Source organism: Patagioenas fasciata, chromosome 1 (genome assembly GCF_037038585.1).
Source record: "Patagioenas fasciata isolate bPatFas1 chromosome 1, bPatFas1.hap1, whole genome shotgun sequence".
NCBI classification, from domain to species: domain Eukaryota; kingdom Metazoa; phylum Chordata; class Aves; order Columbiformes; family Columbidae; genus Patagioenas; species Patagioenas fasciata.
The window spans coordinates 204,586,656-204,601,369 of NC_092520.1; the positions used below are offsets into that span (position 1 = coordinate 204,586,656).

Here is a 14,714-nt window from a genome sequence, read left to right on the forward strand (position 1 = left end):
TTGTTCTTCCACAAAGAACCACAGGAATATAAATAATTTACAGACATCTGTTACTGGCATAGATTTGCTACAAAGAATTGTTTTCATCCTGCTGGGTCGATGCAAAACAGAAGATACCAACAGACACCATAACTTTGGACCTTCACATATTTTACCAGCACAAATTCATTCACCTCTGGAAATACATTCATGTGGTAAAGCATCAACATTTAAAATACAATGCTCTAAAGGTGTACTTGCCTTTTTGCATTTCCAATTTTTATTCCTTCTTCCACTTTTCCAAGCTCTATGTGACTTTTTTATTTTTTTTTTTTTTTAATTTGTCATGAGCCATTCTGTCAGCCTGTTTTGTAAGATTTTCTAATTTAATATGTCATTATCTGCTTTCCTTCAGCTCTGAATGGTCTGTCACTTGCTATACCCATCCTGCTGAGCTACTCAAGTGCACTTTTGATTTTCAGCTGACAGCTGAGGAGGCCAAGGTCTAGATTTCCACACTCACCCCATTCTTTTGCCTATGACCAGCAACAATTTATTCTTTTCCACATCACAGAGTAGGGTGCTGACCTGAATGGGTCCACATGCTACTGGAAATAATTGGATACCAAGGACATGCAGCCTTTCATGGGAACAGGCTGAAAGGTTAAAAAATGTAAATAACTACCCATATAATACTTCTACAGAATTAACAGTTATACAGATAATTGTTTTGAAGAGTGGTGTGTCTAACTGTATAAAAAAAAATCATTAAAATAAACGACTGTAAGCTGAAAGTTGATTTGCGGTGAGATGTGTGACCTTGTTTATTAGAGGTAACTAACATTAACTTGTTGATTAATGGAAAAGTCCTGGTCCCATTTTACAACAGGTACTTAAGTTAATTGTTTTTGTACAGGTTGAAAAAATGTGCACTTATTTGAAGGAGGTCTGCAGGGCAGGGGCTGGCTCCTGCTGACAGGGCTGGTAAAGGTCTCAATGAAATGTTCTGGCTGAGCTTAGAAGTCCTGCTAAGAAACCAATACTTTGAGCACAAATGCACTTCAACACACACACAGCTTCACAGAATCACAGAATGTCAGGGATTGGAAGGGATCTCAAGAGCTCATCCAGTCCAATCCCCCTGCTAGAGCAGGAACACCCAGATGAGGTTACACAGGAATGCGTCCAGGCGGGTTTTGAATGTCTCCAAACAAGGAGACTCCACAACCCCCATGGGCAGCTTGTTCCAGTGTCTGTTACCCTCACTGAGAAGGAGTTCCTTCTCAATTTAAATGGAACCTCCCATGTTCCAGTTTGGATCCCTTACCCCTTGTCCTACTGTTGGTTGTCACTGAGAAGAGCCTGGCTCCATCCTCATGACACTCACCTTTTACATATTTATAAACGTCAATAGGTCACCTTCAGTCTTCTCTTCTTCAAGCTAAGGAGCCCCACTCCCTCAGCCTTTCCTCAACAAGGGAGATGCTCCACTCATCATCTTTGTTGCCCTGAGCTGGACTCTCTCCAGCAGTTCCCTGTCCTTCTGGAACTGAGGGGCACAGAAGTGGACACAATATTCCAGGTGTGATCTCTCCAGGGCAGAGTAGAGGGGCAGGAGAACCTCTCTCGACCTACTAACCACCCCCCTTCTAATACACCCCAGGATACCATTGGCATTCTTGGCCACAAGAGCACAGTGCTGGCTCAGAATTCAGTGAAAGCCATGGAAACATACCCACTGGATAATGTTCAGTTTTGGTATTTGGTGAGGTTTTTTTTGGTTGGTGGTTGTGTTTTTTTGTTGTTTTTTTGGTTGGTTGTTGTTTGGTTTTTTGTTTTTTTTTTTTTTTCTCCAGTATACTTTTTCATTGAAAATTTCCCTAGGAGACAAAACAGATCATTATTTGTAGGACAGAAATGAATATTGTTTTCAAGTTGTTGATATTTCTTTTCAAAGGTTTATATCCTGTCAAACAACCAACTATTAAAAAAATCCAACAGAGAAACAAAAAAGGGAGAGGGGACTCCAGGATGAAAGGACACACTGAAGATGACAGGATGCCAAGGCTGTAAGATGTCCATTATCTTAAGCATAAGCATGACAAAAGCTATTCATTTACAAAATATTACCCACTTATACCTACTTATTTGACAAACTGAAACACATCTAAACATCTCTCTTCATTCTGAGCTTGGAAATACACTCCTACACCCCCTTATAATCATCTGGAAACTGTTTTTAAGGAATAATTACACAAAAACTCCCATGAATCCTAAAGACTTAGATGTTCTGTGAATTTACACTTACAGAAAGTTTGAGTAAATTCTTGATGGTCTTCCCTTGCTCTAGAGGAGCTTGGAGAACACAATTGCCATCCCTTGCATTGACAGAGGTTTTTGAGTGATATAAGCTGAACACAGGATTGAGGTGACAATTTTCCGTTCCTCAAGGACCTTGGGCAACATACACATCCCATATCAACCTATTTTGCAAAGCTAAGGCAGATTTATAACATAAAAAAATCTGCACTGTTTCATGCATAGGGAAAATTCCACATACCAGAATCAATCACTCCATCAAGATCTTAATTAAAATTGACTTCTTTTTTTAATATGTCCAACAATAAAGATCTACTGATAGTCAATGTTTGCTTTGCAGTCTGTATTGTAAAATGCAAATGTCACTGTTAGCTATTTTTATCACAAGAACATGGCCAACCACCCTGCAGAGCCAGCTTTCCCCTCTTGGTACAAGAGGATTCAATACTAACTGTCATTTCAAGCTGTGCATAAGAGAGAAAATATTGCAGAAGGAATGGAAAGAGATCTGAGGAGCAGTAGGAATCATCTGGCCTCCAAAACAGATTTTGGCAGTATGCTCATCTTAAACACTTATTACCTAGTCAAGCACCCTAAGAGATGCTGGAATCTCTAGACTTGTTATAACGTCCAAGATAATTCTGGATACTCCCCACTGTTGAATATTGATAAGGATCATGGCTGAAAACATTGTGGCGAAACTAGTTCAGCCAGAAGATGACCCATTCAGAGCAGAGGAAACTGAGATCTACATATCAACGAAGAGCTAGTGTGCCACAGATCAGGCCAGCTGATTGACCCGAGATGGAGGATGTGCTGGAGGGCACATAGCCCCATCTCCTGATATGCACAGCTCAGCAAACAAAGACCTTTTAAAATGGCCTGAGACTTGTCGAAACTTGTTGATCTTTTGCAATCACCACTTCCCCCTGGATTTCCACATGACACAAAGGGGCAAAGTGGATACCCCTCAACGTGCCCCAGGACTTGTCCAGACTTGTCACTCTTTCACAGTAACCACTTTCCCCTCTGCCCCCCAGACTTTCCTCTACTCTGGGAGCTATAAAAAGCTCACCTAAAACAGCACAGGTAGGGAATACCAGATCGACCAGCCTACCAGTCTCACCGAAGGGAATACCAGCTTGGCCTCACCAAGAGAACACCAGCACCCTGAGGACCCTCACTCTGAACCAGACATCAGAGGATGCTGTGCTCCTGACCCCAGCATCTTCGCTGTGGAACACCGAGGCCACACATCATCGTACAAGTCCTGCCATCCACACTGTGGGGCCGTAAGAGACTAGATACCTCACTCCTTTCTTCCTTTCTCTCTGCTCTTTGCTTATCTCCTTTTTTCTATACCCCCATTCCTTTGTTTCTCCTTCATTACATATATTACTCTCTTTCTCTCTTCCTTATACCTTAGTTTTCCTTAACTCTCTACCACTCTCCTTCTCCCTTTCCCTTTTGAACGTATAAGGATAACACCATCTTTAAGCTCTACTGTTGATTTCTGGTTAAATTTCATATTATAGCTACTGTTGGTTGCCAATATATCGCTTGTAGTAGGATTTTTGCTGTTAATGTGTTAATAAGTTGTGTTATACTTTCGCCAAGTCTCCATTCACTGTAACCAATATTCCAACAAGGACTTTTACTAAAACTCACAATTGAATTGGACCCCAGAGGTGATTGTCTGTCATTCACTTCACATAACTGCACAGAATTCACCCAGAGTTAACTCACACCCGGTCTCATCTGTTGAGTCTGGGGGCGTGTCGTGTCTAGAGTTAACTCATCCCTCATCCCATCTGTTGGGACGGGACACCCACATTTGATGATCAAGAAATTTACAGTGAAAGGCAGTCACACCAAATGATAATCAGCATTCAATTTACCAGAAAATTATTTTTCACACATTTTATTACAAACTATGCAAATTAAAGTTACACTTTTAGGAAAGTAGGGTGGAAAAAAAATGTTTCTAGATATCAATCAGAAGGTAAATATCTACAGCTGACAAACAGAAACCTAGAAGGTCAGGAGACAGAACTATCCACAGCATTTATCTTCTTAAGTTTAGGGTTCTCTGGAAGTATGATTGAAACTCTATCAAAGAAAACTAGAACGTTTGCACCTCAGCATGGACACATGCAATGTTAGTGTGTTTACTCTATAAAGAAAGTTGGAGATGTAAATGAAAATATTTGTTTTTCTGCCAATATTTGTTTTTTCTTTCAAGCTTATAGCCTGATATAGCCCAGAAGAAAGAAAATTCAGAATTTTCAGAAATTCAGAAAGTGAAGAAATAGTTCAATAGTATAAAAACTCCAAAAAGATAAAATTCTAGTCGAGATAAAAATCATTGTAGCAAATCAGATTTTTTCAAGTTATCGTTAGAAGTTTTGCTTACTCCCTGTATTGAGCACTATTGTGTCAAAGCACTTTATCAGTAGCTGAATATTTACAAATATAAAGTACTACTGCAAAGGTAAAATTGATGTCCACTACCAAATTTACTATCAAAAAATAATATACATCTCAGAAGATTTTAGGGAGCAGCAAAAATTTGACTGTTGTCCCAATAAAAGGAGGATATGATCAAAGAGTATGTGTATTTTATGCTCATTAAGCTGTAAGAACCATCAGTTAATTGTAACTCTACTTGTGACTATGTTAATGGGTTCTGAGCAGAAGAAATTTTGGGTTTTTTTGGCTTTTCTTGCTGGTAGCTGTCCAAACATATTCACCATGATGTCATCATGTTCAAGCCACATTAGTGTCACCCTGACACATTAATCAACTCTTCGATGCTAATCAAGTAGTGACACACGGAATCAACATTTCAATTTCTGATTTAGAAGTGGTAAAGCAGGAGTAACCACACATACACACAAAAAACAGCAGTCCTTGTTGGTGTGCTTTGCCTAACACCTTTCCTAAAACTGTAACGCAACTACAGACTTAGATCCCGAGCGCCTATTGCAGCAGATGGTGTGTTATGCATCTCAGAGCGGGAGGGCCAGGGCTAGAGGTGCCCACCAGGCAGATTAACCTCCCTTGCCTTGTGCTGATTATTTTCCTCTTCCTTCTGGCCCACAGTTGCCACATTCTGCAGAGGGATAAGCAGAGTACAGTTTTAACAAGGATTTAGAAATAAGAGTTCTGTTATTACTAATAGGAGTTGTGTGACGTACTCCCAGTGCATGTGGTAGAAAGATGGCTTGAGGGCCTGTTCTGCTTTCAGTAACAGATTGATTTTATTTCAAAACCTAAATGGAACTCTTGAAAAATACTGAATTAAAAACCTGATTTGGGTCTATTTAATGGGGATTGCCCTTTCATGTGGTGGGACTGTAATACTCAGAAAGAGGCAAATTAACAGACTTTTCCCTGTCACTACCAAGGTTTAAGCATCAGATACACAGGTAGGAATGAAAAAAAACTTCTTAATATTTTTCTGAAAACAAATAAGCCACAAAGTAGCAATCTGGATGTAGTTAATGGATACTTTGTAGTGATTTGTCAAGTATTTCTATGGTGAAATAAAAGGGACTACTTCACAAGTAGCTCAACACTCTATTCCAAAATAGGCAAACCACTGTATATGTAGGAAGCCAAAGAAAATTTTATAGCATAAACTATTTGGCAGGTTTAAATAGGTGGTACATCATTAGAGAATTACTGGCTAAACCAGTTTCTCAGTTTCAAAGGGCTAAATGGGGGGTGGATCCACACATTCAGAATTATATATGACAAAAATTTGATATTAGATTCATATTTTAAAAAATCATAACTAAAAAAAAAAAGAAAAACCTGAATGGAGAAGAAAGATTGCCATAGAAAATACATTGTTCAAGAGGGAGTAATTTTAAATTCCAAGCTTTGTACAGGAAAAAAAATAAAATAAAATAACAAACATGACAAAACGTGGTCAACAGATCCAAGTGAAAACTTCAATTTAGGAATACACATGGCTATAACTGAAACTGTCCCTCTCCTCTAAAGACAACCTACTGCTCTAAAAGGCAAGAGAAGTGAAAAACCATCTGAAGGACAAATAGGCAAGTCATATATCTAGTCATTGAAATCTGTTCTGAGAGATCCAAAGAGCAATTGTTTCTCTTCCTGTCCTACAAAACATACACAGTAAGAGAGGGGCAAAATGAAATCTGCTTTTCACGATGTAATTCAGTCAAAAAAATTGGCTTCCAAGCAATAAAAGTTGTAAACCGTGTCTCATCCACTATTTCTCAGAAGGGTTTGTTGTAATATCTGCTTTGTAGATGTTCACTAGCAGGCTGTGATGTAAACAAGGAATTGCAGATTTATTGTGAACTATTTTCAAAGTGTACAGCTGTTCCCTGTTATGGTGGGCACTGAAACCCCTATCGAGGAATGACAATTTAGCTCATGTGAACAGGAAGAAAAATTACAACAGTGTCCAAGATCCGGTATCACTCCTTCTAGGGTTATAAAAATTGCTTGTGGGTAAGATTGCTTGTGAAAATAAAATTAAACTCTAGTTTTGGAAATCTGGTAGTGAACATCCCAATTGGTCACTGTGTTTCAGATGACATGTGAACTTTGCTACTGTACAATAAACCTGGTGATGACTTTGATATTGATATGAAATCTGTGACTTTTAAGTATTCCCAAGCTGTTACCTCTGAAAACACTGCAACCAAAATTTACCCAGATATTCAACAAAAGAATTTAGCCGATGAAGAATTACAGCCTTTCTGGTAATTTTCTAGGCTTCCACATCTCTGGTAATTAATATGATAGCCAGACCAAATAAATCATTAATTTCTCATGTACCACATCTATTGCATATGCAGTTACTGCTCTGAAAAAACATACATTTCAGTCTATTATAATTTTATTAGATAGTAAACTTGTACCTTTCCTACAGAAGTCATAGCCTGCCTTCATTTTTTGGTAAGCAGGCAATACAATAACATTACCTAGGACGTGTTTTTAAGGGACATAAGTGTCTTTGGATATACCATCTAAAATGTTAAATACAACACAACAACAAAATATTTTAAAAACTGTTATGATGACAATCTTAAATCAAAGTTCACATGGTATTTACAAATATCCTAATACTTGGAAGCAAGTTTTTCTAACGTTTAAACAGTGAAGTATCAGTTAGCTTCAAACAAAAGCAAAGGAAATGGCCTGTCTCTTCCCTGTAATCCTGCAATTAAGATGCACTTTATCACTTATTAAAGCCAGAATCCCAGAATAATCCTTAAGGTCTGTCAGTCAAACACACCATAGAAGAATATGAGGTACTATGATTCTTTCTCCCATCATACTGGCATTTCCATTTTCATCCTGTGTCATTTATTTAAGCTGCATGCAACCATGGCCATGAATTTTAAAGAGCTCAGGTCACATTAGGGTCTCTCTCCTCTTGATGAGATTTAGAAAGAGGAGAAAGACTGCATATCTCAAATTAGGACCCCAAACAACAACAAAACAAGCCCACACCATCAACAACAACAAAAAACATCAACAAACCACAATACATCGCACCTTAAAAATGCAAACCCTATTGAACTTTTCTTTTTCCCTTTTAAAAAAATATAGTCACTTTGAATGCTGAAATGGCTCTTTATTGGGTAACTATTTTTTTCTTGATAATGAGAGCACAGGAAAAGGAAGTTATTTTCATCTTGAAAGATAACTTAAATACTTAATTTTGAAATACAGTTAAGGAATCCTCAACATTATATGAATCCATATAGTATTTTGACATGGTTTAGAAAGAATTTATTCAATTTCTCTGCTGAAGTCAGTTACCGCAACTCTGGAAACACGCTGCGTACAATATCATAATCTTGCACATCACGTTATTTGCCTGAACTGTATATGCTTTCAGGATACTCAAAAATGTTTTCAGTACTTATCTCTGCCTGAGGCCAAAACCATGTAAAGAAGACCTGTCAAGAATTGTTTGCATTAAGTGGGAACACAGCATAGAGAAATCATGGATAAGAAAATTAGAATATGTAAGAATTTCGCTTCATTTCTAGTTCCATTTCTAAAACTTGGATCTGATCCTAATGGATCTCTTTAACAATGGCTCTGAATAATTAATAACATGAATCATATGTCCAATAGAGAAGATCTCTGAAGTACTGCTGAAAGAAGAAAAAGACAATAACAGCAAATCTGTATTAAAAATGGAGACAAAAAATTTGTTTGGAGGTTATATGATTTTAAAATAATAAACCTAGGATTAAAATAAAATCACTTTGTTCACATGCTACTTACAGCCTTCATAAATATCTGTTGGGATGTGGACTGCTGCATGTTGGTACGACGTTTGTCGTCGGAAAACAGGATCTTCTTCAAATACTGGTCTGATTCTCTGGCTGCCAGATTCAGTGTCATTCTTTTCAGGCTTTTTAAAGAAAGATAAGAAAAGGCAAAATATTACAAGTTTTGCTAAAAACAATCCCAATCACATTTGACTCTTTTTTACATAAAAGACTCAGACTTTTGTAACTAACATTTTGCATTTGTGTATAAACACACTTATTTGCTGCAGGTCCAGAAACACTTGTGTATCTTTTAAATTATGAATTATCCAACACAACTCAGCAGTTGAATGAAGAGCTGCAAAAAAATAAAGAGTCACAGTCTGATACCTAACACACCTAAATTTCACAAGTGCATCGCAGTTGACCCAAGACAGCTAAAGAGATATTCCATACCATATGATGATGTGCTCAGCAATTTAAGCTAAGAGAAAGGAGCAGGGACCATCATCAGCAAATTTGCTGATGACACCAAGTTGGGGGGCAGCGTCGACCTGCTGGAAGGCAGGAGGGCTCTGCAAAGAGATCTGGACAGACTGGAAAAATGGGCTGATTCCAATGGGATGAAGTTCAACAAGGCCAAGTGCCGGGTCCTGCACTTTGGCCACAACAACCCCCTGCAGCGCTCCAGGCTGGGCACAGAGTGGCTGGAGAGCAGCCAGGCAGAAAGGGACCTGGGGGTACTGATTGACAGGAAGCTCAACATGAGCCAACAGTGTGCCCAGGTGGCCAAGAAGGTCAATGGTATCCTGGCCTGTATCAAAAATAGTGTGGTCAGCAGGACAAGGGAAGTGATCCTTCCTCTGTACTCTGCATTGGTGAGGCCACACCTGGAGTATTGTGTTCAGTTCTGGGCCCCTCAGTTCAGGAAACATATTGAGGTGCTGGAGCGGGTCCAGAGAAGAGCAACAAGACTGGTGAAGGGACTTGAGCACATGACCTATGGGGAGAGGCTGAGGGAGCTGGGGTTGTTCAGTCTGGAGAAGAGGAGGCTTAGAGGTGAGCTCATCGCTCTCTAGAACTACCTGAAGGGAAGTTCTAGCCAGGTGGGAACTGGTCTCTTCTCCCAGGCAGTTAGCAATAGGACAAGGGGACATGGGCTTAAACTCTGCCAGGGCAAGTTTAGGCTGGATATTAGGAAGAAGTTCTTTATGGAGAGAGTGATCAGGCATTGGAATGGTCTGCCCAGGGAGGTGGTGGACTCACCATCCCTGGAGGTTTTTAAACTGAGATTGAACATGGCTCTTAGTGCCATGATCTAGTAAATGGGCTGAAGTTGGACCGAGGGTTGGACTTGATGATCTCTGAGGTCTTTTCCAACCTAGCCAATTCTGTGATTCTGTGATTATTAAAGCATTATTCTTTTGCAACAACCACTCTGAGTACTGAGGTCCAGCTTCCCGGAAAGTGTTGGACATGGCCTGCTGATGGGAAGCAGAGACTGAAGCTTTTTGGTTTTCCTTTGCTTCTGCGCATGGCCTTCATTTCAAGCCATGGGGTTTTTGTCATTCATTTTCTCCTCCTTGTCCTGGTGGGGAAGGGGAGTGATAGAGGGGAAAGTGACAGAGTTTGGTGGGCACCTGGAAGCCAAGCGTTAATCCACCATGAACCATTATAACTTACTTTGAAGTGTGCAAACTGGAACAAGGGTCAGTAGCAGTTTGTGTTGTATGATTTGAAGTGACACAGCACTACGTTAACTTCAGACAATGTAATTTGATGCAGTTTTAACACTGGTTTTTGGTTTCTTTTTCTTCTACATCATCACACAGAATTTTTCTCCCTCCATAGAACTGGAATGCTATACATTAAACAAACTCTGGAGTTCTTTTCACATTATCTTTTGGCTTCATACTGCTCAAAGTAATGAGTTCATCTCATTCTGCAAATACAACCCCAACAATCAATCATTCATGTGAGAAAACTCCTCTCCTTCCTGAAAGCCATCTGATTTAACAAAAACATAACACTCTCATTTCCAAGATGAGTACAAATGACAACCAACTACCAAGGCTTTCACAGAACACTTCAGAAAAAAACGGGGGATCATCAAGCCATATTATTAAAATAAAACACCAGAAAGAGTAGATTTCCTCCAAATATTTTTCCACAATACGTGGAAAGGAAGGGACATGGTGAAAGAGAAAGGGGATAAATCATGATGTTCATCCTAGCAGATATTACAGAGAAACTTTCATACTGCAGAATATTTAGATTTGTTGATTGACATTCCTGAAGCACCTGAACATAAAATTATCATTTCTTCTGCTTGGTATTTCAATTTCCCTCCATATAAAAGATATTAGCTTTCAGCCTCTCCCATCACTGATGGGCTGTGGAAGAATCTTGAAGCCTACTGCCGAAAATTGATTAAACTTTGTTGAAACTGAATGGGTTTAAATAATCTAACTGAATGCCTTCAACTTTCAAACATAAAGTCTATTTCCCACATTACTAATAGCACACACAAAAAATGACTATGATAAAGACTGGATCTGTTATTCTTCCTACCAATATTCCATGACAACAAAACAAAAAATTGAATCAAAAAAACTCTTCAGCTTTGTTTTTCTCATTTAAATGGATTTACCTGCTCCATCTGAACTGTATTTTATATCTATCTTTGCGGCCTTGATGGAAGATAGTGGATCTATTAGAATTATATAAAATAACTTCGAAGGTTTTGTATCCCAATTGTTGACTTTTCCTGGGAGTATTTTGTGACATTCAACTCTGATATTGAAACAGTGTCCCCCAACAGCCAGAGACACCAAATGAAAAAAATCCTTTAAAAGTTTCATAGTTTCCTTCACATGATATTAATTTTGCTTTAAAATCTAAAGGTATCTGAACCAGTTCTGCATGCAACAGGTAAGTATCAGAGCATTACAGGCAAATTCGTGTTCCACTTACTTGGGCCACTGTCTCCTGACCAGCAAGACTAATGCTGTGCCAGGGCTTACACGTCCAATGTATATAGTGGATTCTTCTATATTAAGTAAAAACTATTTAGTTGTCATTTGCCAAATATAACCTACATCAAAATTAGAAAAAAAAAACTGCATATATATGCATATATATATATATATATGCGTGTGTGTGTGTAAGGATTCAAACTGAAAACCCTGCTATTAATTATTATTTTAGCCTGGTATTCCTACCAAAGGCCTGACAGATTGTGGCATTGATTGGTACTGTTTTAATATCCAGCTAAACTTTGTTTTCAGGAAAGTAGAAGAAAAAAACTCATATTTTGAAGGCAAGTAATCCAGCATGGGAATATAATTAAAATACAACTCCAACCAATTTCTCTCCCAAGTCAGGAGCTGAAATGCAATCAATACTGGCACAGGAAAATCCCATAGGAGATACTGGCTGAAGATTAATTTTCTAGCTATTCAAACCTGGCCTTCACTTATTGAATTACATTGTTACCTACCACTGACAGTCAGCAAAATAAGTCACTCATTTCTCTGCAATGAATCTTCAGACCAATTTCTCCCTCTCTTGAGAGGCAGATAAAATCCATTTCTCTTTTCAGTGTAAATTTGTGCCATTTTAAGGCACTTTTTTTTTTTTTTAAATAAATAGAGTATTTTTCATGTGTCCACAATTCACCACCAGAATAAAGACAAAATGATATGGCAGATAAAATTCAGGTAAAGTGGATTCTTCCATAGTTTTTCTTTGTGATCTTGGCTAAATCACTTCTGGCATGCTCTAAAATAAACAGGAGGCTACTTTCTGGGTTTTTTTGTTTTTTGTTTTTTTTTTTTTTTTTTTGAGACAAATATATAGCAGAAATAATGCAAATTCTCTCTCAAGGGCTTGTGAATGTAAATTAATGTAGGTACATGAGGTAAATGGAAGCTTTATGCTAAATAGCATTACCGATGTGTGTAGAAAAGCAAACAACCATCCAAACATTTCAAGACATCCTTATATAGTTTAGCCACCCATTTCACTGCATTCCTTTCCACAGCATTCGGTTACTTTTCATCATCACAGCCATAGGAAGATGAGTGGATTTTGTATCTCTATTAGTAAGTCTTCATTTCATTGAAAAGCATTAGTTACTGTAGAAATCAGAAATACTTAAAAAGATAAAACTTATTTTGCTTCTTGCAGCTGCTGAAAACTCAAGATCAGAAAACTGAGCTTAATTAAAAATAGCATCAATGAAACACAAAGCATCCCTCAACCAAACAAACTGAAGCAACCCTTCCGCTGTTTTCTGAAGACAGATTGTTTTCAAGAATGAAGTAGAATTTGCACAAAGCATCAGAAGAGATTTAGCACCAAGACAAAAAAAAAAAAGGTAGATTTCTTTTCTTTTTTTTTTTTTTTTTTTTAATTGCTGAAACAAACAATGGCACCTGTCTACTCTCATACTCATGGAAAATAGAAAGGAATTGGTTGCTGATATTTTACATCGTCCTGGTATCTAGGGAATTTATTTTGCATAAAACCTCACTACCCCATCAATGCCATTTTAGAGAAGGAATGTGGAGACAGAATTACAATTGTTACAGTTTCATGGGCATTAAAACACTTGCTCTGACATTCTTTTCTGTCTTTCCTTGCAGATTTCCAGAAGTTTCATATTTTTCACCTCTAGGTTTCTGCCCTTCTTTGATTTCTGAATATCTGCTGAAATTTATAAAAGCAAAATTTGAAACCATTGAGTCTTGCTGCCTATGCTTCTTTTAGTTCACTCCCAGCTCTACTCCATACAAATTAGCACTATCATATACAAAAGCAGCATTGACTTTTTCCTATACTTGGTTCCCTCTTCAAAATCTGTTTTGCTGGGGGTTTTTCCTCCCCAAGGAAAGAAATCCAGTAGAACTACATGTGCAATCCCTCCAACACTGCTTGCAGCTCCATTAAAAAGTTACAGCTGGAGTTGTCAGGGAATAAAAGGAGCTGTCGCTTGAAGCACACAGCTCAGCAATCCGCCTGCAGACACCAAAGGGTGGGAACAGCCCTTCTAAAGACAAGACAGAGTGAAGTTAATTTTAAAAAAGACAGCTAGAATGCATTCCTAACAGCTATTGCACCTTCACAGCATTTTAGATAATGCCTTGCCTGCATCACCTTCTGATAAGGTTTTTTTTTTTAATTTCATTTTCAATAGATGTGATTTTCCAGCTGTGGGAAAACTGCTGAGTGCATTTAGGTGGTTATGACAAAGCTGCAAACATTTCATTTTTGTTTGTGTGTCAGTGGGGGACTGCAGCCTTCATTCAGCTACACTGAGATTTTAAGGAAGTGACATCCTTCTGTCTGCTTTTAGGGACAAAACTCAATCAAAAGAAAACAACTGGCTCAAAACTTAAATATTTTTACTTTATCTGCTAGACAAGAGAGAGGTGTTAAACATAAGAATATACATACATATTTATACACGTTAGCATAAAAGATACATTGTGTTTCAAAAAGATGGACCCAATTTGAAATCCCTGTATCTCTGCAACCATGAACCTCCCCTGAATGAAACTCTTATCACTTGAAAGGGCAGGATATAGAGTTTCAAGTGATTCCTGCAAGATGCCTCTCCCAGCACACTAAGAGTCTGTGGCCTCAGTCATTCATAAGATATAATGAAATATATTGCTTTCAAACTGGGTCCATCTTTTTGAAACACACTGTATATACATATATATATATATATATGTATAGGGTCTGGGTAGCTTCAGATGTAGTGATGTAGTTTCCTATTTGCACCTGTCAGTGTGTCATGCTCAAGAGCCATTTATTTAAAATGAGTTGCTTTCAGTGCTTTTGGTATTTCCATATGTTTTTATTGTATCAGATGGTTATTGGATGTCAGTAAGAAAATGAATAGAACTCTGGATTGAGCATTTACTTAAAAAAAAAATAATCATTCTTTATTAACAGTCATTTTAATTTCAGCATTCTGCATTCTGTCAACTGCATAACAGTAATATGTATCAAATACAGATTCAAATTAAATAAAAAGCATTTATTTGCCTCAAACCATTTTAATGAAAAGGTATATTTTGGGGATATTAATTTCTATTTTTTTTTAAACTGAAGATAAGAATTCAAATTCCTTGAAGA

The 14,714-nt window shown here is 37.9% G+C and overlaps 1 protein-coding gene across 10 annotated transcripts in view; it reads right to left on the bottom strand.

The window, feature by feature from the left end:
• CACNA2D1 (calcium voltage-gated channel auxiliary subunit alpha2delta 1) overlaps positions 1 to 14,714 on the bottom strand; it is a 400,174-nt gene that overhangs the window by 163,657 nt on the left and 221,803 nt on the right. For all 10 annotated transcript variants that reach the window (XR_011737089.1, XM_071803490.1, XM_071803489.1 and 7 more), the window contains exon 6: positions 8,584 to 8,713. Coding sequence is in view for 9 of the 10 variants with exons in the window: in XM_071803490.1 (XP_071659591.1) it covers positions 8,584 to 8,713 (130 nt within the window). In the remaining variant the exon portion in view is untranslated. The remainder of the gene's footprint in view (positions 1 to 8,583; positions 8,714 to 14,714) is intronic.